The 23,771-nt window shown below is 41.5% G+C and overlaps 1 protein-coding gene across 3 annotated transcripts in view; it reads right to left on the minus strand.

The window, feature by feature from the left end:
• The window catches only part of CYP97B3 (cytochrome P450, family 97, subfamily B, polypeptide 3), a 113,905-nt gene that overhangs the window by 30,874 nt on the left and 59,260 nt on the right, over nt 1-23,771 (minus strand). For all 3 annotated transcript variants that reach the window (XM_088954646.1, XM_088954648.1, XM_088954647.1), the window contains 3 exons: nt 12,802-12,888; nt 12,602-12,690; nt 10,638-10,729 (listed from right to left, as the gene is read on the minus strand). In XM_088954646.1, coding sequence (XP_088810772.1) covers nt 10,638-10,729; nt 12,602-12,690; nt 12,802-12,888 — 268 coding nt within the window. The remainder of the gene's footprint in view (nt 1-10,637; nt 10,730-12,601; nt 12,691-12,801; nt 12,889-23,771) is intronic.

Genomic DNA, 23,771 nt, shown 5'->3' on the forward strand with positions numbered 1-23,771 from the left:
TGTGATGGTCTATAGGCTTCCATAGACTATCATGGACTATAGCAAGTCTTTAAAGTTTAAACAAACTTAAGAGTTAAGGCTCAAGGTTTCAATTTCATTCGAACGAACTTCAACCTCCTCAAATCTCGAAGAGACGCAAAGTGTGTCTGCAACCAGTGAGCAACAAACCAACACTCAATGAAGCCCTTCAAGAGAAAAATAGAAGACGAAGAGCATTCTCTTCCTTCTCAACCTTGAGTTCACACCTTCCTCTGCCCTCTCTCTCTCTCTCTCTTTTCTTTTTTCCTAGGTTTTTCATGGTTATTCATCGTGAGAGAGAAATAGGTTTATTGCATATCTAAATCAAGATGAGAGCAATTTCTTCAAAGTTTCATAAGCTGAACATCCTGCTTCCAAGAAAAAGGTATTTCAATGCATGACCACTCTTGTGCTTGGTTAGATCTTGAAGTTGTAGTGCTCCAGCTCCAAGTACACAAGCTAAAACGTAAAACCCTCTCCTTTTTTTATAAAAAAACCCTCTTCTTTTTCACACTTTAATCTCTCTTTTTGTTTGACATGAGATGTTTGTAGTTCAAATCAAGGTTCAAAATATCGATATCGATACCCCACTGTAGGGGCGTATCGGTGGGGTGCCGGAACGATACGTATCGGCTGATACGAGCCGATACGTGTCGATACTTTGAACCTTGGTTCAAATATATGCCAAGTTGTCGACATATACTTGGAAATATTATATACTTTTTTGTTTTTTGGAACGATATGGTCGATATTTACTGAAATGGTTGAAACGTCGACTGATACATTGTATTTCTTTAATTCATGTAAAGTTTGTCACTGGGTCTCGACACCGACATATGTCGGATGACATTTTCGACATTTCGCGACATTTTAAACCATGGTCATTGCCTGTTATGACAATATCATCCACATAGACTACTAATAAAATCTTTCTGGCTTCAGAATCATGGTTGAACACTGAGTGGTCAACATGACATTGTTTCATTCCAAAATTCTTTACCACTTCACTAAACTTCCCAAACCAAGCACGAGGAGATTGTTTCAACCCATAAGTTGTCTTTTTCAGTCTACACACCTTACTATCCTCCCCCTGAGCAACCTAGGTGGTTGCTCCATATATACCCCTCCTCCATAAGGTCACCATGGAGGAAGGCATTTTTAATGTCAAGTTGGAACGGGGGCCAATGCCAAGGAAATTAAGACACGGAATGAACCAATCTTTGCCACAGGAGAGAAGGTCTCCATATAGTCTACCCCATACAACTGAGAGTAACCTTTAGCAACAAGTCGGGCCTTCAACCGCTCCACACTGCCATCTAGAAAGTATTTAACAGTATACACCCATTTATAACCCACAACATGCTTATTTGGAGGAAGAGTAGTGAGCTCCCACGTGTGAGTATGTTGAAGAGTAGAGAATTCCTCCTCCATTGCTTGACGCCACCCGGGTAAAGTAAGGGCCTCCTGGACATCCTTGGGTATAGATATAGAGAGCAACAAAGAAACAAACTGGCGATGGGAAATGGAAAGGTGAGAGACAAAAACAAAATTGGAAATGGGATGTAGGGTACAACTACATTTACCTTTCCGTAAAGCAATGGAAAGATCAAGTTCTAAAGGTTCTAGGACAGGAGCAACAACAGGATCTACAAACGAGGTACAAGTCGAAGGAGGTGAAGGTTCAATCCCAACGGAAACAACTGGAATGGGATGACTAACTAGAAGAGGAAGAAGAAGCAATGGTGGAGATGACGGTACTTCAGGTCCCGAGAAGAATGGTACAGACTCAAAGAAGGTGACATCAGGACAGATATAGGACTTTCGAGTGACGGGATTGTAACACTTATACCCTTTCTAGGTCCAAGAGTAGCCAAGAAAGATACACTTAATAGAGTGTGCATCCAGCTTGTCTAAACTAGGTCTCAGATTATGAACAAAACACACACAGCCAAAGACCCGAGGTGCTAATGGAAAGAGAGACAAGGTGGGAAACAAAATAGAAAAGGGAGACTAACCATGAAGGACAAAGGAGGGCATCCGATTAATAAGGAAACAAGCAATAAACACAGTGTCACTCCAAAATCATTTAGGAACATTCATATGATGAAGAATAGACCTAGCAGTTTCAAGGAGATGACGGTTCATTCATTCAAACACCCCATTTTGTTCCAAATACTGTTGAAAGGAAGTATTCACGACCATTATCTGAACGAAAAACTTTTATTAGACACCAAATTGCGTACGTATTTCAGCATAGAATTTTTGAAAAATGGAAAATAATTCACTAATTTCTTTCATTAAATAAATCCATGTCATCCTTAAACAATCATCAATAAAAATGGCAAAATACTTGTAACCATTATAAGATTCTATTTTGATTGGACCCTAAACATCTGAATGGACTAAAGCAAAAGGACACAACATACAACTATCAACTCTAGGACTAAGGGAAACACGATGGTGTTTCCCATACTAACACGACTCACACTGTAAAGAAGACAAATGACTCAAAGACGGAACTAGTAGCTTGAGTGCCTTGAGAGATGGATGTCCCAACCAACAATGCCATTGTAGAGGAGTTGAAGGAAGTTGGACGTGCAACTAACAATCCTAGAGGTGTAAAGTGGGCCGTGCCGAAACGGCACGGCCTGTGGATGGCTCACACTTTGCGCGGGCCTTCACGGGCCGTGCCACCCTCCCCGACAAAAAATTAGGGTCGGCCCAGCAAGGCACGGGCCCGCACCCGTGGGTCGAGCCTTGGGCCAAAGCTATTTATTTAAAAAAAATTGACATAAAACTTAAAATTTTAATTTTATATGAATTTTGTGTATAAAATTGCTTATATATACAATAATTAAATAAATTTGTATAATAAAATTAAAAAATTTATTTATTTTATTAATATATTATACACTATATATTATTATATAATTATAATTTATATAATATTATATAAATATATATAAAATATACAATGGGTCGTGTCGGGCCATGCCGTGGGACGTGCTGGGCCATGCCGGCCCGTGGACCTAAAACCCTAGGCCCAATACAACCTGCATGATTGTGCCAGGCCTAGCACGACCCGCGGACTGTCGTGCCGAGCCATACCAGGCCGGTCCAAGTTCATGTCGGGCCGAGGGTGGCATGACCCGATTTACACCTCTAGATGATCCACCACCGTCAAGATAATACAATCCACCGGTCTCATGCCCTCCACCAATCTTCTTCCCCGTCTTGAGATCCTAAAAAACACAAAAGGAAGGGAAAAATGCAACAGAGCAATTAAGGGTCTTAGTTAATTTACTGACATAAGATTGAATGGAGATTTAGGAACATATAGAACAAATGATAAAGACAAAGATGACGTGTCAACATTACCAACACCACAGATGGGAGAAGAGGAACCATTGGCCAAGGTAACAGTTTGAGAGGTGGAAACTTCAAAGAAAAGAAAACACACCTGGAATCCTAGTCATGTGATCAGAGGCTCCAGAAAACACACTTGAAGTAGCCTAAAGAAACCACTCATACTCATCTCGCGGCACATTCATCATCTCCTTCCCAGAAGCAAATGTAGATGTGGAAGGAGTTAGATCCGTCTATTGGTTATCACTCACATCAATCCCACTAGCAACTGCGTGATTAGCATGTAGAAGGTGGGCCATGTAGATCATAACAGAAATTCACGGAATGTCCTTCCTTGCCACAGTGTGTACACTTCTAGTAAAGTTGCCTCTTCCTTTACCACGACCTCCCCCCGAGTCACGACCACCACCACGACCACCTCGAGTTGCATGTCCTCCTCTATTACTACGTCCACCTCCTCTAGTTACAATAAATACTGATTTTTCAGATGGTGTGGTACTCTCTGTGGATCCCAAAGAAATCCTGCAAAACCATGCAAATACTTCCTCAAGTGTAGGAAGAGCAGAACCTCCCAATTATTGTGCTCTAACTGGTTCATATTCTGATTTCAGCCCCACTAAGAACCTAGTGACATCCATTTTCTCCCTCTGTTGTTGCTGAACCTTAACATATGGAGTTAGAGGATGATAGACATCGAGTTCATTTCTGAGGTTTCTCATACTGACAGTACTCTTCTAGGATTTGATTCCCTTGCTGCAGATTGAAATAGTCCTGATAGAGCTGATACACCCTCGTAGTATTATCCTGTCCAGAACAAAGCTTCTTGGCATGTTCCCATATGTCCTTAGTTGTATCTAAGAACATAAAGTTGACACTTATTTTGGGTTCCATACTGTTCCACAACCAATGTCATAATTGGGGCATCTTCTTATTCCCAGTCATCAAACCCCAAGAGATTCAGGTGATGGCCATCTTCCTTCACATGTTTCACTTTCCTCTTTGCCTTGAGAAAATTTTCCCCTGACTTGGCCCATGGCACATAATTCTCACCATTAAGTTTAATTGAAGTCACCTACATACCTTAATCTGAGGGAATCATCACACCAGATTTCTGATCACTACCACCATCTCCAGTCACTGCCATTATGTCCCCCAATGCTATTTCTAATGCTGAATTCTCAGTTACCAAACAAATACTGCTGTCAAGACAACACTACAGCAGTCTCCAAAACATTGATAACAATCTCACAACTATTCACAATCAACAAACTTGATGTAAACTAACATTCAGGTCAAGAATTTGATGTTTCAGACAGATTCAGCTACCATTCAGATAAAAAAAATCGATGTAAACTACCATTCAGACAGTCTCGGCTACCATCCAGATTAAAACATTGATGTAAACTACTATGCAGAGATATTCGACCACTCCTTTTAGGATTTTTTTTTTTTTCTTTTCACACCACTACTGACAACCCAGAAATATAAGTCACCATGACAGCAACCCAACAACTCAAACAACCACACACAAACCCTCTTGAAACTGCTCAGTAGAGGGTAAACACCACAAACACCACCACATGACTAGGGCTGTCACTCATGGTGACAGCAGTATTAGACTGATATCCTAGGGCTGCTGCACCTTCCTAACACTTGTAATAGGGATTGTGGGACAAGATGACTACATAAGTAATATCAGGACTGCCACATCAGCATATAACTTAAACATGAAGAAAAGACTAATCTACCCTTATTTGACCTACTCTAACACAGATGATTCAAACTGTTCTGACTAGTCCAACAACTGCATGGGCTTCACTCAGAAACTTTATTGAATTGCACTGATACCAGCCTGTTTTCTAGAACCAACAAAACCAATATTTTGTTAGCTTAATTCAAAAATAAGAGAACACAGAAAGAAAAGAAGAAGAGGAACAAAACTATAGAAAGAAGAGAGACTTTTGGAAGGGAAGCAAAAATTGGACATGCACCTCTCTAACAGAAAAAGAACAAAAACAGCAATAGTAAAAAGCAATAATAGCCATGACTGACCATAAATCAGATCTGAAAAGGTGTCTCAACACTACTAAACCCCAACAAGATAACTTGTTCACTAGGTGGTCTTCTATGGACATTTTCAAACCATTTGATAGGCTGAAATGAGTGAACTGAATGACTTGTAACTCTTGTCTTTTAGTAAATGTTATTAAGTAGGTTACAAGGGTCCCAAGTACAAGAGCCCCGGGACCCAGAAAAAGTCCCCCTCCCTTAGATTGACCACCGTTGCGGGGACTTGTAGGTGCAGATGGGCGCCATGCAAGATGAGCTTAGGCAGGTCAAAGAAGGCCAAGGTGATGCGTCCACCATTCAACCAGCCTCGTCGACTTGGGCGGAGGCCTTTGTCAACTCCACCTCGAAGCCCCTCCCACCAAACTTCAAAGCACCTACTCTCAAAACTTATGACGGAAGCACAGAGCCAGAGGGATATTTGGAGAGTTTCCGTGCCCTAATGCTTCTCAACGGCTACTCCAATGTGCTGATGTGCAGGGCCTTCCGGGCCACTTTCAAGGGAGCAGCCCGTAGATGGTTCTCAACACGTCCACCTTGGTCCATCAGCTCCTAGGATTAGTTTGCAAATCTCTTTCTGGGGCACTTCATGAGCAGCCAACAATGCCAAAAGACTATCATTTCCATGATGTCCATTAAGCAGAAACGCGGGGAAAGCCTTCAAGATTATATGAAAAGATTCAATCAGGAAGAACTCGAAGTTAAGGACCTGGACCCCTCGGTATCTATGACTGCCGCCATCAATGGCCTTCGTCTAGGACCCCTCATCTGGTCTATCTCCAAAACCCTACCCAAAAAAAAGGTGGAGTTTCTGAAAAAGGTACAAAAGTACAATAGTAGCTAAGGAGGCCGAGGCCAATAAACACCTCGAGAACTCAGAAACGGATCCCAGTGAAAAGAAGAGGAAGGATAGAGACAGGCCGGTCGATGGCCCAAGCAATAAGAATAAGAAGTCGTCGACCCCATCCTTCGACAAATACACTCCCTTGAACGTTTGCCAAACTCATTGCTACGTGGCACGATCCTCTCGGCTAACGTATCTAGGTGCCCCCAGGAAGTTTGGAAGGACCAACCCTCAAGACAACTGTTAAAGAAGAATTTCTTCTTCCAATTATGAATGAACGATGGGTTGTCCACTACTTTTCCCCATCAACCTTGGAAACACCATAGCCCTAAGCCATCAGGATGCTTCCTTAAAGCAAATAGGGCCCAAAATATGTCCACTATTATGGATACCCCTCAGAGATGAGCCATCACCAAGACAGCCACAATCGTCCTAACAGCGTTGGGAGCAAGTTGGCTAAGGGTCAGCTTGTAGTGGTTCAGTAACTCAAAGATCAAAGGATGCAAGGGAAAACGCAGCCCAAAGTGATGGTAATGCTCGTGGACACACACCTCACCCTCGGGGCAGCACCACAACCGATCACCAACACAAGGGACTCTAATCCTATAGTCCCCCGAAATGAAATACTTCTCGGAAAGAGCCCTAATCTGCTCCCTACCGAGAATATTGTCTAAGTTAGAGCAAGGTTAATGCTCCAACCTAACACCTCAAACGTCGGCCTTGGCCTCCCCCTCTACCGTTAGCCCTCCCATCTCTTTGGCCTCCACGATCTCTAAAAGTGCCACCACGTTCCTTGGGGCATCTTCCCTATGAGAAACCACAAAGCAATGCTGAAGGACACAGCCCCTCAGCCTCATTGACCCAGTCCTCTCATCATTGGAGCCAAAGCATTGTTGGTCCTCAGCCCTATGAGACATGACCCTCTCCTGGAGGACCTCCACACTAGATGCTCGAGAGGTGCCCTCGGAGCTGCTACTATCACTCCCACTACTACTTGAAGTAGAGGACCTACTCAGATCACTCCAATCGGGAAGAGAATAGGCCTCACGGCCAGAATCAGAAGTCGACATTGTGGAAGATGGGGCCATAACGAAGTGACAACTGGTTGGATAAAGGACTAGAAAATAGCCTAATGGGAGCAGAGGTGGTCTAGGGAGACTTCAAGCGAGCGCATTGCGGAATGTAAGTGAACCTTCCCCATCTTCCCCCTCCTTTTAAAGGAAAATGAACCGTAAAGATTCACTCCATCTGATAGCCACAAGTGAATCGCCTCGCCAGCCAACGCCAACAATCTCCACATGGCTCGACCTCGAAATACGAAACGGCGTTGAGGCCTGAAACCGATTTGTCCATCAACTCCACAGCTTAGCATACGCCAAACCAGCGCGACAATTTGAACACCTGCCCCGTACACTATCTCTAATCAATAGAAGCCAGGCTCGTCCCAGATATGATTTTCAATCACTCAATCCAATGTTCATCCCAGACACGAGTCAAAGAAGGAACACTCGTACGAGACATGATGACTCATCTACAATCACGACCATCAGTTCCGATCGCATCTCGTGAACATTAAAGCTCTGCAAGACTCACAAACATTAAAGCCCGCAAGTCAGCATGAATCACTTGGTACCCTCGGCCTCAGCCTCGAAAATGAGGGGCAAGTGATATGGGTATATTTGGTTGGCTCGCCGAATCCTGACACATGGCATTGGACATGACAACGATACACAAAACAGTTACATGTTGTGCATTACTCCCTTGCCAGGCAACTCCTACTATAAAAGGGACACTGCAACCAGAGGTACACACACTTACTGAAGCTATCACTTGCACCCTTGTGGTGATCAATATTCTCCTTAAGCCCTCGGCTAACTTGACCGTCAGAGTCCCCACCCCTGGGAACATTCCTGGGGCCTCAGACATCTTTTCACTATTGACAGGTGGGACATCAACCTTCGGACCTCGGAAATTACTTGGCTACCCTCGGCTTCAAATTTGGCAACATCACCCCCCCTTTTGGGTGGCCGAAGCAAGAGATGAATGTTCCACCTGCTGTGTAGAAACATCCATCTTCATTTCATTCCTCCTAATCTCTTCATTTCTAATCAAATAGAAAATACGTTGCAGGTTAAGTAGTTTCTCCCTCCCTAAAATCTAAGATCTAATGCTTTCATACAAAGAATCAAGTCTAGCAAGAAACTTGAACACCCTTCCTTCTTCAACTTGTTTTAAATACATCTCTTTATCCTCTGAATCTTTCCAATCAACAATAAGAGGGTGGTCAAACTCCTCCCACGGTCCCTCAAGTGTAGAAAAATAATTCACAATAGACAGATTCCCTTGAATCAATGCTGCAATGTATCTATGCACATAAACAATTAAGGAATAGACCATATAGCCCTTTTGGTAATTCTCAAGCTCTTTTTGAATCTATGCACACAGGGTATACAATTTAGGAGATGCACAACTTTTGTTTGGGCACTGCACAACTCCTTGTGCAGATCTGGTTTGTGTTTTGTCTAATCATTGCTGCAATGTCTTGGGTTTACTTGTACACCCTTGCATTGTTTTTCCTCTGTTCGTAAGTGTTGGACAATTTTTCCCATATCTATTGAGCAGTGGATAATATTGGACTGTCCTAGCAATCTTAGGTGTCATGGAGGACAATCAAGACATGAAAGTAGCATTTTCCCTCCACTTTCCATACGAGTCTTCCTACATCTTTGATTCCTTAATCTGACCATTGATATACCCCAACAATACAGAACCTGTGATATGAAGATTTGCAGAAAAAGACAATTCCTCGAAATTGTATTCATCCAACTTCACATCGGTAACTTGAAAACTAGGTTAATTAGGATTCTCCATGTTGAAGAAACCCTCACTTGACTTTTGGATTATATGTTGGGAAACCACAACCCAAACACCAACAAGAGTAAATAAAAAAGAGCTTGGGCTGCATCACTGATCAAACGCTTAGAGTTGTAACTCCTACTTTAACCATACTATTCTACTGTAATAACCCAGAAAACTCCTGGGTCTGCTGTGTTTGACAGTCCAGCATCTATACCTGCACCACCAGGTCTCTCTAGTAGTCATACTTGAAACCCTAAAAAGATGAGACTAGAATTAGGGCCTTCAAAAGGAAAAAAGAAAGGAACAACCTGAATAGAAGAAAAGAGAAAAAACTGAGCAGGATCTAGGGCGGATTTATTATTCCAATGCCATGAAGATTCTTAGCCCTAGATTAGAGAAAAGAAGGGAGAAGAGAAGAGGAGGAAATTTGAGAAAAGAGGGGGGAAACTTATTCCTCTCCAGTCCCTTGGTGTTATTTAAATGAGAACACTGCATAAATACAAGGATTGACAAGCATGCCCCTGCTTAGGTGACACCAAGATACAGACATAAAACACAAGAAATAATAAGCCCAAGCCCCATTACACCCAGTAATAAAAAACAAATACATAACATAAATATAATAGGCGGATTTATTATTCCAATGCCATGAAGATTCTTAGCCCTAGATTAGAGAAAAGAAGGGAGAAGAGAAGAGAAGAGGAAATTTGAGAAAAGAGGGGGGAAACTTATTCCTCTCCAGTCCCTTGGTGTTATTTAAATGAGAACACTGCATAAATACAAGGATTGACAAGCATGCCCCTGCTTAGGTGACACCAAGATACAGACATAAAACACAAGAAATAATAAGCCCAAGCCCCATTACACCCAGTAATAAAAAACAAATACATAACATAAATATAATAGGCACAAGCCCATACTATTAAGTCCCACAACACCTAATATGATGTTGATGCACTCTTTTGTCCCCATTTTTTATCTATCAAAGTTTTCCCTTCATGACTTCCTCCACTAGAAGTGTTGCCATTCTTATTTTGATGGTTTTTACTTGGATAAGGATGGAGTAGAACTCTGCCAGTGTGGTTTTGTCTTGCACTAACAGTGCCAAGCCCCACACAGGATGAGGGTTGTGTCAGGTTGGCAGCTGGCACTAAAACTCATGCCAAACTCTTATGAACATGAATAAGGATGGATAAGATTATAAATCTGATAGTCCTCACAAGTTCAAATAGACTTCAGGCCAAGCCACCTAATGGAAAGAAAACTAAATAACCATCCAGAAACAAAACTATCAATGAGAGGAAAAGCAAGATAGGAGAATGTTCTTCAACTTATTTCTTTTTCTTTTTCTTTTTATTTTTTATTTTTTGATAAATAGTTCTTCAACTTACTTCAACCTAAATCTTTACTTAGTTATTAAATTAAAAACTTTCCTTCAAAATAAATCAAAATACTCCATATTCATGTCAGTGAGAAGAAATACCTGGAAGTACATCTGGTACAAGAGAACGTCTGATAAGTAGTGGAGGCTGAGGATATAGACGAAGAGCCTCCACAATAATAAGCCGTATGTACCTGCAAGCAGAGTCAGAATTTACAACATTTAGAGCAAGGAGTTCTTAATAAAAATAGAACATCCCAAAGTGTAGAAATTATGCATCTTAGTTTATGAACAAAGCTATCTAATAAATGGAGAAAGAAAGAAGAAAAGAAACAGAAAAGGCCAAGGCAAGGAGAAATCCAATGGTAGTATGGAAGCTCAAAGAAAAATAATATGAAAATTATGAAAAGCAAACACAGAAGAATATGGTGTTTTAATCTTGTCAAAAATATATGAATGTTGGAGTTTACTGATGAGAATAATATGCCTATCAGCCTAGGTTTAGTCGTAGGTTTATTAAATTTGGTGATAGTGTTCTCATTAACAGATCTTGACATCTCCCAATCCTAGTAGAGGTTGATCTGTAAAAAGTGTATATGGATACTACTAATAACAAAGTGAGGATAGAAATGTAAAATTTAAGAAAGAATAATTTAGTTAAAAGAAATCAAGTGAAAATGTGAAATTTGAGAGAATAATTTAATTGTACAAAACAGAGTAGAAGATCAATAAAAACCAGCAAGGTTAGAGAAGTAAAAGAAAGAAGGAGAAAATTGGACTTATCAGTTAAGGCATGTCTAGGACATTGTCCTTGAGTAGAATTCCACCTCTGGATCAAGTCCAGTGCATACAGGTATTCTAAGCATCTTGCTCCAGGATTCAACAGCCTTGGTGGCTCCTAGTAACCGTGCACTCAGAAATACTAGATCATACAAACCGCAACAATCTTCCGTCTTGATTGATGTAATGCATGAGAATGAAGAAAGATACCGAAGACAATTGTAGAGAAAGAATTAGGAGAGAAGAATAATTTTTGTGTGTTAGAACTTAGAAAGATAGACCCAATGGCACCTTGTGATAATAGACACCAAATAACCTATTAAAGGTTACCAAGCTTAAAATCAAAAGACACTTTATAAGAAAGAAGTTACAAATGAATAGTTGCCAATTTTGAAATGAAAAGTCATTAGCTTAAAACAAAAGACATGTTTAAAGAAACTTTATTGATAAAAGGTCACTAAAATTTAATTTTAAATATAAACTATTTAAAATTATTTTGGGTAAATTATAGATTTGTTGGAATTTGCAAGCATGTGAGAAAACAAAAATACCCTTATAAAACTTTTGAATCACATAATTAAAAATAAAATAAATGCAACGTGATCTAACCTGGATTGGTTGTCATGATAACTCTTTTTGCCCACAATACTCTTTAGGAAAATAGCATCACCAAGTTCTCACCAAACACCATTTTTATCGTTAACAGATCAGAAAATATTTTATTAAAATTTTCAAGAAAAATATAGCAAGAGTATAGAAGAAAATAATACAGAACAGACAAAATGGCTCATCCAATCCAGATTTAAAGCACTACACATTGCCTATCATGCAATGCCTAGTAGCACCCAATACAGACCAGCTAACTTACCACTGATTCAAGTGAAAGATTTAAGGGAAATATGTGATATCTACATGTAAATAAATAAATAAATAAATAAAATTCATCAATGGCAATTACTTATAAAATCTCTTTCAACCATGATTTTTAGTTATTAGAATGATTACAATCTAACATCAAAGGGTATTTTTTATCAATAGCTATGAGTATTTTGAACAATTATAAATTCACATTATACCTTGAGGTGCTCGCACATGTCTAAATATGGTCTCACAACTTACCATATATTTAACAGAACTTTAACTCCTATATTTGGTTCCCATCCTCTCGTTCACAAAAGAAGTCTTTTCGTGTGTGTGTGTGTGTTAGGTAGTATCCAGACAAGCCATTTTGAAACACAACTGGTTTGCAACAGAATTTCATAGAAACTAAAGTTTTAGTGACCTACTCCAGTTTCTTTAGACATTCAAAAGTTATTGTCCTCTGACCAAGTACAGAATCAATTTCCTCTTGAGCTTTCTTCATTTTGGATGGATTCTGCATTGAAGTGATTTGGTATACATTTAGAATGAACAAAAGGCAATATGAATTTGTAGGACCTCATTCTGGAGATGGAGGCTTGTCATTAGAAGGCATATAGAAACATACTTGAGCGAGGAGAAAAACAGCCCATGTAAGAACTGCAGCAGTTGTTTCATGTCCAGCAATAAGCATAGTCATCAGGTCATCCCTGAGCTGTAAAGACATCAACCTAAGAGATCATGACAGAATACAAGCATGCAATAAATGAAATTATAGTTATACTCTGGAATAATTCAGAAATTATTATAAGACACTTGATTCAGGACCTGTAGAAATCAATTCTCTACCAGATCCTCCAAAGCCACTTCTTGCATATGTATAGAAAGCAGTCTCCACACAACATTGGACAAGTTCCAAGAGAAGATAGTTTAAAATCGAAAAAAAAACAACTCTACTCATCAATCCAATATCATTCCTATATAGTTTATGGGATGGAATACGGTGGATCAAAGATCCCTCTGTACCAATGATAAGGTTGATCAAAGATTTCTGGGGTCTTTGATGGTTGGACTGGATACAGACCAAACCTTCAGCACTTTTAGCATGAAGTAGCCACTCTCAGACATTAACCCATATTCCCATGCTTATCAGCAGGAGATTTTACCACGGCACCAAGCAAAGGCCCCTAACCTGAAACAAGTATTCAATGCTTAATGTGTTAGACAGTCTTGTATGCCCTTAGCTTCAATCGGATTTGATGTACTTTTGTTATTTAGTGGAAATAAATTAAAGTGCATGTTTGATTCATGTTGTTTCATATAATTCTGTGTAAGACCCTAAAACTGGACACTTATAGAAACTTGTGTTAGTTTTAAATGTTCACAACCATTGGATAAGTCTGGGGAGATTTATCCTGCCAAGGCTGATACTGGTGTGCCACCAAGTGTTGGGATGGCTTGTTTCGGCCATCAAGGTAAGACCCAAGGCACATGCAATATGGGATTGCTTGAACCCTTGAACCGGACCAGATTTCCAGTATTGCCCTAGACCTTGGAAACAGATGGGCAAAACTGGAAAGTTACACCTGACCCTAGGCTCGATTATGACACATCACTAGGTGTCGGATCGGGATGTCTTTGATGTGTCAATCAGTGAGATCCTTAGTGGGGGTCAAAACCTGGACATGTTGGGGCAGTCTGAGAATTCATCTGAGTGAGTGGTCATAGTGACAGGATCAGCCCTTTTGTCGGACAATGGTAATGATCGGGAATGCACTCTCTCTGATGAAAACCAAACTGCCGGCAGTTGATTTCAATCGTTGGAATTTTGTTTTGCAAAATAAGATATATATATATATATATGTATATGTACGGTTTCAAAAGATTTGCAAAAGGTTTTAGTTCCCGGGATCCATGTGAGTAGAGAGTGCGGCACTGTTCCTTGCAGCCGAGAGAGAGGTCTTCTCTTGTCGGGCAATGCTTGATCATTAAGGGCTGAGAGGTTAAGTGTAAGACCATTTAGGATAATACCTGATGGGCTAATCTTGCACTTGCCCACAGTCCCTGGGTTTTTATAAGATGGCTTGGCCCAGGGACCACTTAATGTAAGTGTTGGGCCCATAGGGTTCATGTGATGGGCTCAAGGGGGTCACTAAGTCTTTCAGTGAATTCGGCTGGGCCTTGTAATAAAGGCTGGGCCGAACCCATGTGGCTGGTGTGTAGATCAATGCTTGGGTCCCACGCCATACAAAGAAGCCTAACTGGGCAGCAGGTTGGAAACTGGTTAAACACTGAACACTTAATGGGCCAAAAGCCCGTTTCGAACTAGGCTGATATGATCACCAGTTCATGGGGCGAATCTGAGATTAGTGTTAGTAAAAGGATTGGGTCTTTGACCTTATCCACTCTAAGAAACCAAATTCAAATTAGATTTGAATCTGGTAACCTCCTGATAAGATCAGGAGTTAACTAACTTAATCTGCAGATAGGATTAAGATTAACCTCTATCCAAATACTGATTTGGATTGGGATAACTCCCAAAATATTGGGAGGTTTCTTAATCAAGAAGAAAGAGGAGAAAACCCTAGCAAAAATATCAGATTTCAAACTAGGGGGTTTGAGGAAGCAAGAAACACATCCTGCAATCTGAAATTTGATCTCTCACAGACTCCAGAGAGAAGAGACAATTCTGCCCTCTTCGTCCCTAGACTTCTCCTCCTTCAGCCGCCGCCACTACCTGTTGGAAGATTGGATCTTTGCAGCAACAGGAAGTCAAGAAAACAGTTCTTGACAATAGTCTTGCAAGAAAGATGTTAGAGTGAGCCGAATAAGGGTAATTTAGTAATCTTATGTCAGTCAAGTACTTTGCTTATGTGGCTGTTTTATTAGAGTACTCTGCCCCACACTTAAGTGAGGGCAGTTTAGTCTTTGTAAGTGTAATTAGAACCTAATAAACACAAGGGAGTCGACTGAATGAAAGAAAAAATCAATTCGACTAAACCCTCCTGTTCTCTCTTTCTCTTGTCTTCTTCCTCATCTTCTTCTTCCTTCTTCACTGGTTCGGACTACTGTAGCTGCTCCAAAACATGGTATCAGAGCAAGGTTTCTGACCTGCTTCCGCTTGCAAAGCATCTCAGCTGTGTTCGTGACACCCTCCTCTTCGTTTCTAGTTGGTTAATGGAGAGAGCTGGTTCGCCCTAGGTCTAAGACATCAAAGTTCGTTGCTCTCTGCTGCGCACAATTTTCTTCATCAAGGAAGGTGATTTCAGCAGTGAATGGTTGGCTGATACTCTCAAAGGAAGGTTGGTTATTTAGTCCTCTTGTGTTGCTGGTATTTCTGGGTAGGAACCCTTCAAGAATCAGTTAGTACTGATTAGAACCTAGAGAGCTAAGTTCATTGTTGCCCTAAAAAGGGCTGTGTGTGCAGTAGCCGAATGGTGTAGGGCTGCTGTGAGTTGTTGAGTGGTGTTAGGGCTGCTGTAGGTGGCCGAGTGGTGTAAGGTGGAATGTAGTGACCTTGCCAAGCTCCTTGTGGTCGTGTAATGCCCTCTTAAGTGTGTTAAACAAATCTGAACTGGGTGTAGCAGTTTGACTGTGTTGTGGTGCTTGTGATGCGCAATTTTTTTTATTGAGTGGTTGTAAGAGGGCCTACTGTTGTGTTGTGGTGCTTGTGATGCTTATGTGGGTCGTAGGTGTGTGAAGTCAGCAGTAGTGTAAAGAAGAACAAGTGTGTGCTCCCACTATTGTGTTTAGGGGCTGCAATAGGTGCTGAAGTATCAAACTGTGAACAACATCAATCAACTTGTAGCTGAGAAGTAAGGTTAGAGGCAACTGTGAAAGAGTACAATGGCAGCAATAGGAGATGGCTACAATGATCAGAAACCTAATGTGGTAATTTCCTCCGACTACCTAGGGGTACAAATGACCTCAATTAAGCTGAATGGGGAGAACTATGTTCCATGGGCCAAATCAGTGGAAGTGTTTCTCAAGGCAAAGAAGAAAGTAAAGCATGTAAGAGATGAAAAGCCATCGGAGGACTCTCCAGGGTTTGATGATTGGGAGCAAGAAGATGCTCAAATCATGACTTGGCTGTGGAATAGTATGGAACCTAAAATTAGTGCCAACTTCATGTTTCTTGATACGGCTAAGGATATATGGGAGCATGCTAAGAAGCTATATTCTGGACAAGATAACACAACAAGAGTGTATCAGCTTTATCAGGAGTATTTTGATTCACAACAAGGAACCAAAACACTAGAAGAGTACTATGCCAACATGAAGAATATAAGGAATGAACTCAATGTCTATCACCCCCTTACTCCAGATATTAAAGTTCAGCAACAACAAAGGGAGCAACTAGATGTTACAAGATTTTTAGTGGGGCTGAAGTCGGAATATGAACCAGTTAGAGCCCAAATATTGGGGGGCTCTACTCTTTCTACACTTGAGGAAGTATTCTCAAGGCTTCGTAGAATCTCTTTGGGACAGACAGAGAACTCCACACAGTCTGATAGATCAGCACTTGTGACAGCTCGAGGGGTTGGATATAGTACAAGAGGGGGAGGTCATGCTCCCCGAGGAGGCCGTGGCAGTTCCATGATTAGTCGGGGTGGTCGTGACTCAGGGGGAGGCCGTGGCAGAGGGAAGAATAACTCTACAAGGAAATGCACTCATTGTGGTAGAGAGGGACACACAGTGAATTTCTGTTATAATCTACATGGCCCTCCCTCTAAATGGGCTAATCATGCTGTAGCGGGTGAGGTTGATATCAGTGACAGTAAACCGGCAGACCGAACTCATCCCACATCTACATCTACCTCTGGGAGGGAAATGGTGAGCGTACCGCGTGATGAGTATGAACGGTTCCTTCAAACTACTTCACAGCATACCACTACCACACTTGCCCAATCAGGTATTGCTTGCATGTCATCTAAAACCTCTCCCTGGATTATTTACTCTGGAGCCTCAGATCATATGACCGGGACTCCAGGTGTGTTCTCTTCTCACTCTGAAACCTCCACATCACAAACTGTTACACTTGCCAATGGGTCCTCATCTCCCATATGTGGTGTTGGTAATATTGGCATGGCTCCTGTGCCCTTATCATCTGTTTTATATGTCCCTAAGTTTCCAGTCAATCTTATGTCTGTTAGTAAAATAACCAAAGCTCTTAATTGTTCCGTTACCTTCTTTCCTTCCACCTGTGTTTTTCAGGATCTCAAGACGGGGAAGAAGATTGGTGGGGGGCATGAAGCTGGTGGACTGTACTATCTTGACGGTGGTGGATCTTCAATTGCTCTTCAGACTTCGCTTACTCCTCTACAATGGCATTGCCGACTGGGACATCCATCTCTCAAGGCTCTCAAGATTTTGGTCCCGTCATTGAGTCATTTGTCAGTTTTGCAATGTGAGTCATGTCAGTTTGGGAAACATCGTCGTGTGTCCTTCAGTCCAAGAGTTGAGAGTTGTATGTTGAGTCATTTTTCTTTGGTTCATTCAGATGTTTGGGGTCCAATCAAAATAGAGTCTTATAATGGGTACAAGTATTTTGTCTCCTTTATTGATGATTGTTCAAGAATGACATGGATTTACTTAATGAAAGAAAGAAGTGAATTGTTTTCTATTTTTCAAAAATTCCATGCTGAAATACGCACACAATTTGGTGTTCCAATCAAAATTCTCCGTTCAGATAATGGTCGTGAATACTTTCTTATTTCATTTCAACAGTATTTAGAACAGCATGGCATTATTCATCAGACATCATGTGCATACACCCCTCAACAAAATGGGGTAGTTGAACGAAAGAACTGTCAGCTTCTTGAAACTGCTCGGTCTATTCTTCACCACATGAATGTTCCTAAACGTTTTTGGAGTGATTCTGTACTCACTGCATGTTTTCTCATTAATAGGATGCCCTCCTTCATTCTTCATGGTCGGTCCCCCTTCTCTATCTTGTTTCCCACTTTATCTCCATTCCCATTAATTCCTCGTGTCTTTGGTTGTGTGTGCTTTGTCCACAATCTGAGCCCTGGAATAGACAAGCTAGATGCACACTCAATTAAATGTGTCTTCCTTGGCTACTCACGGACTCAGAAAGGGTACAAGTGTTATAATCCCATTACCTGGAAGTGCTATGTCTGTCCTGATGTCACCTTTTTTGAGTCAGTCCCCTTCTTCTCAAGTCCTGAAGCACCCTCGTCTCCACCCGCACTTCCTCTTCCTCTCCCTGTCAGTGATCCAGTTTCAGATGTTGTTGTTGGAGTAGACTCATCACCTCATCCCATGCAGATCACCACCGAACGTCCACCAATCCGGCAAGTGTATACACGTCGAACGGCACCGGCCCCTCCTCCAGCTTCTCCTCATCTGCGGATCCTCTCATGGCTCCTATTGTTGAACCCTCAAACCTTGATCTACCCATTGCCTTACGAAAAGGTAAACGCAGTTCTACCCTCCATCCCATTTCCAATTTCGTTTCATTATCTCGTCTTTCTACATCACATCGCCAGTTTGTTTCCCTTTTATCCTCTATTTCCATACCTAACAATGTCCAAGAAACTCTCAGTTCACCTGATTGGCGGCAGGCAATGGAGGAGGAACTTTCTGCTCTTCAACATACTCAAACGTGGGAACTTACTACTCTCCCACCTGGTAAGCATGCTGTGGGATGTAAATGGGTGTATACTGTGAAATACTTTCCAGATGGTAGTGTAGAGCGTCTGAAGGCCAGACTTGTTGCTAAAGGTTACTCCCAGTTGTATGGAGTAGACTACATGGAGACATTCTCTCCGGTGGCTAAGATTGGTTCTGTTCGTGTACTAATTTCCCTGGCAGTTATGTATGATTGGCCTCTGTTTCAACTTGATATCAAGAATGCCTTTCTCCATGGTGATCTTGTGGAGGAGGTATATATGGAGCAACCACCTGGGTTTGTTGCTCAGGGGGAGGATGGTAAGGTATGCAGATTGAAAAAGGCAATTTATGGGTTGAAACAATCGCCGCGTGCTTGGTTTGGGAAGTTCAGTGAAGTGGTGAAGAGTTTTGGAATGAAGCAGTGCCAGGTAGATCACTCAGTGTTCAGCTATGACTCAGAAGCTGGGAAGATTCTATTAGTGGTCTATGTGGATGATATTGTCATTACTGGCAGTGATAAATTGGGGATTGGCAAATTAAAGGTATTTTTGCAAAACCATTTCCAAACAAAAGATCTTGGAACATTGAAATATTTCTTGGGAATAGAGGTTGCCAGGTCAAAACAAGGTGTAAATCTGTGCCAAAGAAAATATGTTCTTGATCTATTGGAAGAAACAGGACTGTTAGGTGCAAAACCGGCTGAGACCCCTATGGAACCAAATGTTAAGTTGAGCAGTGATACAGGAGAAGTATTTGAAGATCCTGGAAGGTATAGACGACTAGTGGGGAAGCTGAACTATCTAACTATCACGAGACCCGACATATCCTTTGCAGTCAGTGTGGTGAGCCAATTCATGCAGGACCCTCGTATACCTCACTGGGATGCAATTCTTAGAATTGTGAGGTATCTGAAAGGAGCTCCAGGCCGTGGACTATTGTATAAACCAGGAGGAAAACTTGAAGTAGTGGGGTATACAGATGCAGACTGGGTAGGCTCAGTGAATGATAGAAGATCTACTACGGGCTATTGCACATTTCTTGGAGGAAATCTTGTGACGTGGAAGAGTAAAAAGCAGACGGTTGTGGCCAGAAGTAGTGCTGAAGCTGAGTATAGGGCCATGGCACATACTACCTGTGAGTTAGTGTGGTTGAGGAATCTTCTACAAGAAATTGGGTTTCACATGGATAAACCTATGAGACTGTATTGTGACAACCAAACTGCACTCCATATCTCATCCAATCCTGTATTTCATGAGAGAACAAAGCACATAGAGGTTGATTGCCACTTTGTGAGGGAGAAGGTCCTTGCAGGAGAGATAAACACAGAACATGTGGGCTCGAATGATCAATGGGCAGATTTGTTTACAAAAGCTCTAAACTCAGGGAAAGTGAATCATCTATGTAACAAGCTGGGATTATATGACATATATTCTCCAGCTTGAGGGGGAGTGTTAGAGTGAGCCGAATAAGGGTAATTTAGTAATCTTATGTCAGTTAAGTACTTTGCTTATGTGGCTGTTTTATTAGAGTACTCTGCCCCACACTTAAGTGAGGGCAGTTTAGTCTTTGTAAGTGTAATTAGAACCTAATAAACACAAGGGAGTCGACTGAATGAAAGAAAAAATCAGTTCGACTAAACCCTCCTGTTCTCTCTTTCTCTTGTCTTCTTCCTCATCTTCTTCTTCCTTCTTCACTGGTTCGGACTACTGTAGCTGCTCCAAAACAAAAGACACTAGGATTCGGTGTTCAAGGTTTCCAGAGGGTTCTTGTGAAGAATCCAGTGTGTAGGACGCACCTGCTGGTTCCGTTCCATCCACAGTTGTGTCATCTTCAGCAGGAGCGGATCTTGGTTACTTCTTTGGGCGTGAACACCAACTTTGGGAGATACTATTTCTCCGGATCAGGTATAATCCTTCCTGTTTCCTTTTGGTTCAGATCTGGTTTGTTTATGGTTCAAGTAGGATCCTTGAATAATGTATTCTAAATTTAGGGAATATGATTCCCAGTTGGAAGAAGGTAGGAAATTTTTTTTTTAATTCGCCCCCATTCCGCACCTTTCTTGGCGTCCATTAGATGGATCCTACCATTCTTTCATAATGTTGGTTCGGCTGTCTTAGTTTGTATGTTTACCTTTTGTTGGGTCTTAAGTCATTAGTTAGTGGGCCTTGTTACTGGGCCTAATCTTACTTAATGTTTATTTCGACTAGGTGTCCCATCACTAATCAGGGGCAGTCTTGTCCATTCATGTAACATTATGTAATGCCTTTATATATAATAGATTAGGGCTGGCCGAAGTGACTACTGCCGCCCATTTCATTTCTGTTCCTCTTCTTCTCTCATTCGACAGCCCTATTTCAGTAAACATGGTATCAGAGCACTGATCTTATGACTGGTTACAGCAGCAACATCTTCTACTCGCAGGTAACTCTCCCATTCTTCTTGTTGGTTGCTGCAAAGAAACCCTAGGGTTGGTTGTAGAACACAGCTAGACCTACATCTAGGGTTTCCCTTGGTTGTAGGGCCCAAGGGGAGTTAGACCCAGAGGCTGATGCCCTAATAGACACAGTACAGTAGACTGTAGCCATTCAGCTAAGATAGATCTGTGTAGAACAAATCTAGGCAGAAGGACTGATTTCAGCAGTCCTAGAACTGTTCGTGGGTGAAGTTATAACCTGCGGCAGCAGTGTTTAGCACACAGTAGAAGCCAACACAGCAAGTTGCAGTGTAGTACTCGGTGACAGCAGTAATTTGGGCATAGTGTGCAGTGTTTTAGCTCTGTGGCTGGTTCTCAGGACTGAGTTTACAGTGCAGCAAGTTCTGTAAGTGTGAAACAGTTCTCTATACATTGCAGTTACAGTCTTGACACTTACAAGTAAGTGAAGATGTCTTCGATATCCGGGAAAGTGTCTTCTAGAGATATTAGAGCTTATGGGAGGTCTCCTAATCTGGAGAATCCAAATCTGCATAGCCTACAGATCACAAGCGTGTTGTTGGATGAGTACAACTTCAGGGAATGGTCTGTCTCAGCCATGCTTTTCATCACATCCCACGAAAGTTACTTAGACGGGTAGAAGAAGGAACCAAAAGTGGGAAATGCTGAATATGGAACTTGGCGCAAAGAGAATGCTACAGTTATGTCCTGGCTACTTGCCTCAATGACTCCAAGAGTAGCCAGGACTGTTCAACATTTTTCCACAGCTGCCAAGATATGGGAAAAGGTTTCTAAAACCTATGGGCAGAAAAAGAATAATGCCAGAGTTTACAGATTGAATCAAGATATCGCTGCCTTGAGGCAAGGAGATATGAGTGTTGCAACATATTTTGCTACACTAGAAGGACTATGGGAAGAGTTAGATCACCACCTTATCATTGACTGGGAGAGTGCTGGAGACAGAGAAGCATGACAAACAAATTGAAGAGGGTAGAGCATTTAAGTTTCTTGCTGGCCTAGATCCTATATATGAGAGCATAAGATCCCAAATTCTGGGAAGGGATGAAATGCCAGACTTACATCATGTCTACTACCTTGTGAGGAATGAAGAGGTGAGAAGAAAAGAGATGCAGGTTGATACTCAAACAAAACTAGTTGAACAGCCTGTGGAGCATTCGACCCTAATCTCTACAAATCAAAGGGGAAACAGGTACTCCGACAAGAGACATCTGAAGTGCACCCACTGTGGAGGGGAAAGGCATGTGAAAGAGACATGTTGGGTTCTCCATCCGCATCTGAAGCCAGCTGCATTGAGGAAAGATAAGAAGCATCAGAAGGGTCAATCTGCAAGTGTGAATTTGGCTATGGGTCAAAGTGATGATGGTTCAAAACACACATCTACAGTTACTTCCTCTTCCATGGGACAGACTTCTAATTCCCCTCGAACCGAGTCCTTGGGTTTTACTGCCGATGAGGTAGAGGTACTTAGCCGGGCCCTAGCCCGTCTAAGGACCAATTCTCTTCCATCCTCCCCCCTTGCCAGATCAGGTATTGTCTCCGCCTTTAGTGCTACTAGTTCTATTGATCCTGCCTCTTGGATTATTGATTCTGGTGCAACTGACCACATGACACACATGTCTTCTCTATTTTCTTCCTATCATTTAATGTCTGGCCAAGATAAAATGAGGGTTGCTGATGGTTCTCTCTCTACCATCTCTAGGAAGGGAGTGGTTGACCTAAGCAATAACCGCTCACTAAAATCTGTCTTGCATGTTCCCAATCTTTCTTCAAATCTCTTATCTGTTTCCAAACTTACCAAAAATTTGAATTGTAGCATAACCTTTTTTCCTACTCACTGTGTCTTTTAGGACAGTTTGACGAAGAAAACGATTGGGAGCGGTCATGAGTGTGGAGGTCTCTATTACCTTAATGCAGACATCAGTTCGGCCTTGCAAACATCTGCTACGTGTAGTCAATCCAATGTGGAATCAATAGCTAGGTTACATCTATGGCATGCTAGGCTAGGTCATTTACCTTTTTCATCATTGGAAGTGTTGTTTCCAAAACTATTCAAAAGTGTTTCAAGTCAAGAGTTAGTTTGTGAAGTCTGTCAACTATCAAAGCAATGTAGAACTGTTTATTCAACTTCAAGTAATGAAATTCGAGCTTCTTTTGACTTAGTCCACTCTGATGTTTGGGGTCCTTCTCCCATTATTTCTGTTGATGTTCGATATTTTATCAGTTTTATTGATCACTATTCTCGATGCACATGGATATACTTATTAAAAGAACGAGAGGAAGTGCCGCGGGTAACCATGACATTTTGCAAAATGATTGAAACACAATTTGGTAAGAAGGTCAAACAATTCAGGTCAGATAATGCTACAGAATATTTTGAAAGGTCCTTGAATTTGTTTATGGAGGATGCTGGAATGATTCATCAGTCATCTTTTGCTAGTACCCCCCAACAGAATGGGGTTGCTGAGCGCAAGAACAGGCACCTATTGGAGACTGCTCGAGCCTTACTATTTCAG

Source organism: Nelumbo lutea, chromosome 7 (assembly GCF_056320005.1).
Source record: "Nelumbo lutea isolate HS-2025 chromosome 7, American lotus-T2T, whole genome shotgun sequence".
In the NCBI taxonomy this organism is placed as follows: Eukaryota; Viridiplantae; Streptophyta; class Magnoliopsida; order Proteales; family Nelumbonaceae; genus Nelumbo; species Nelumbo lutea.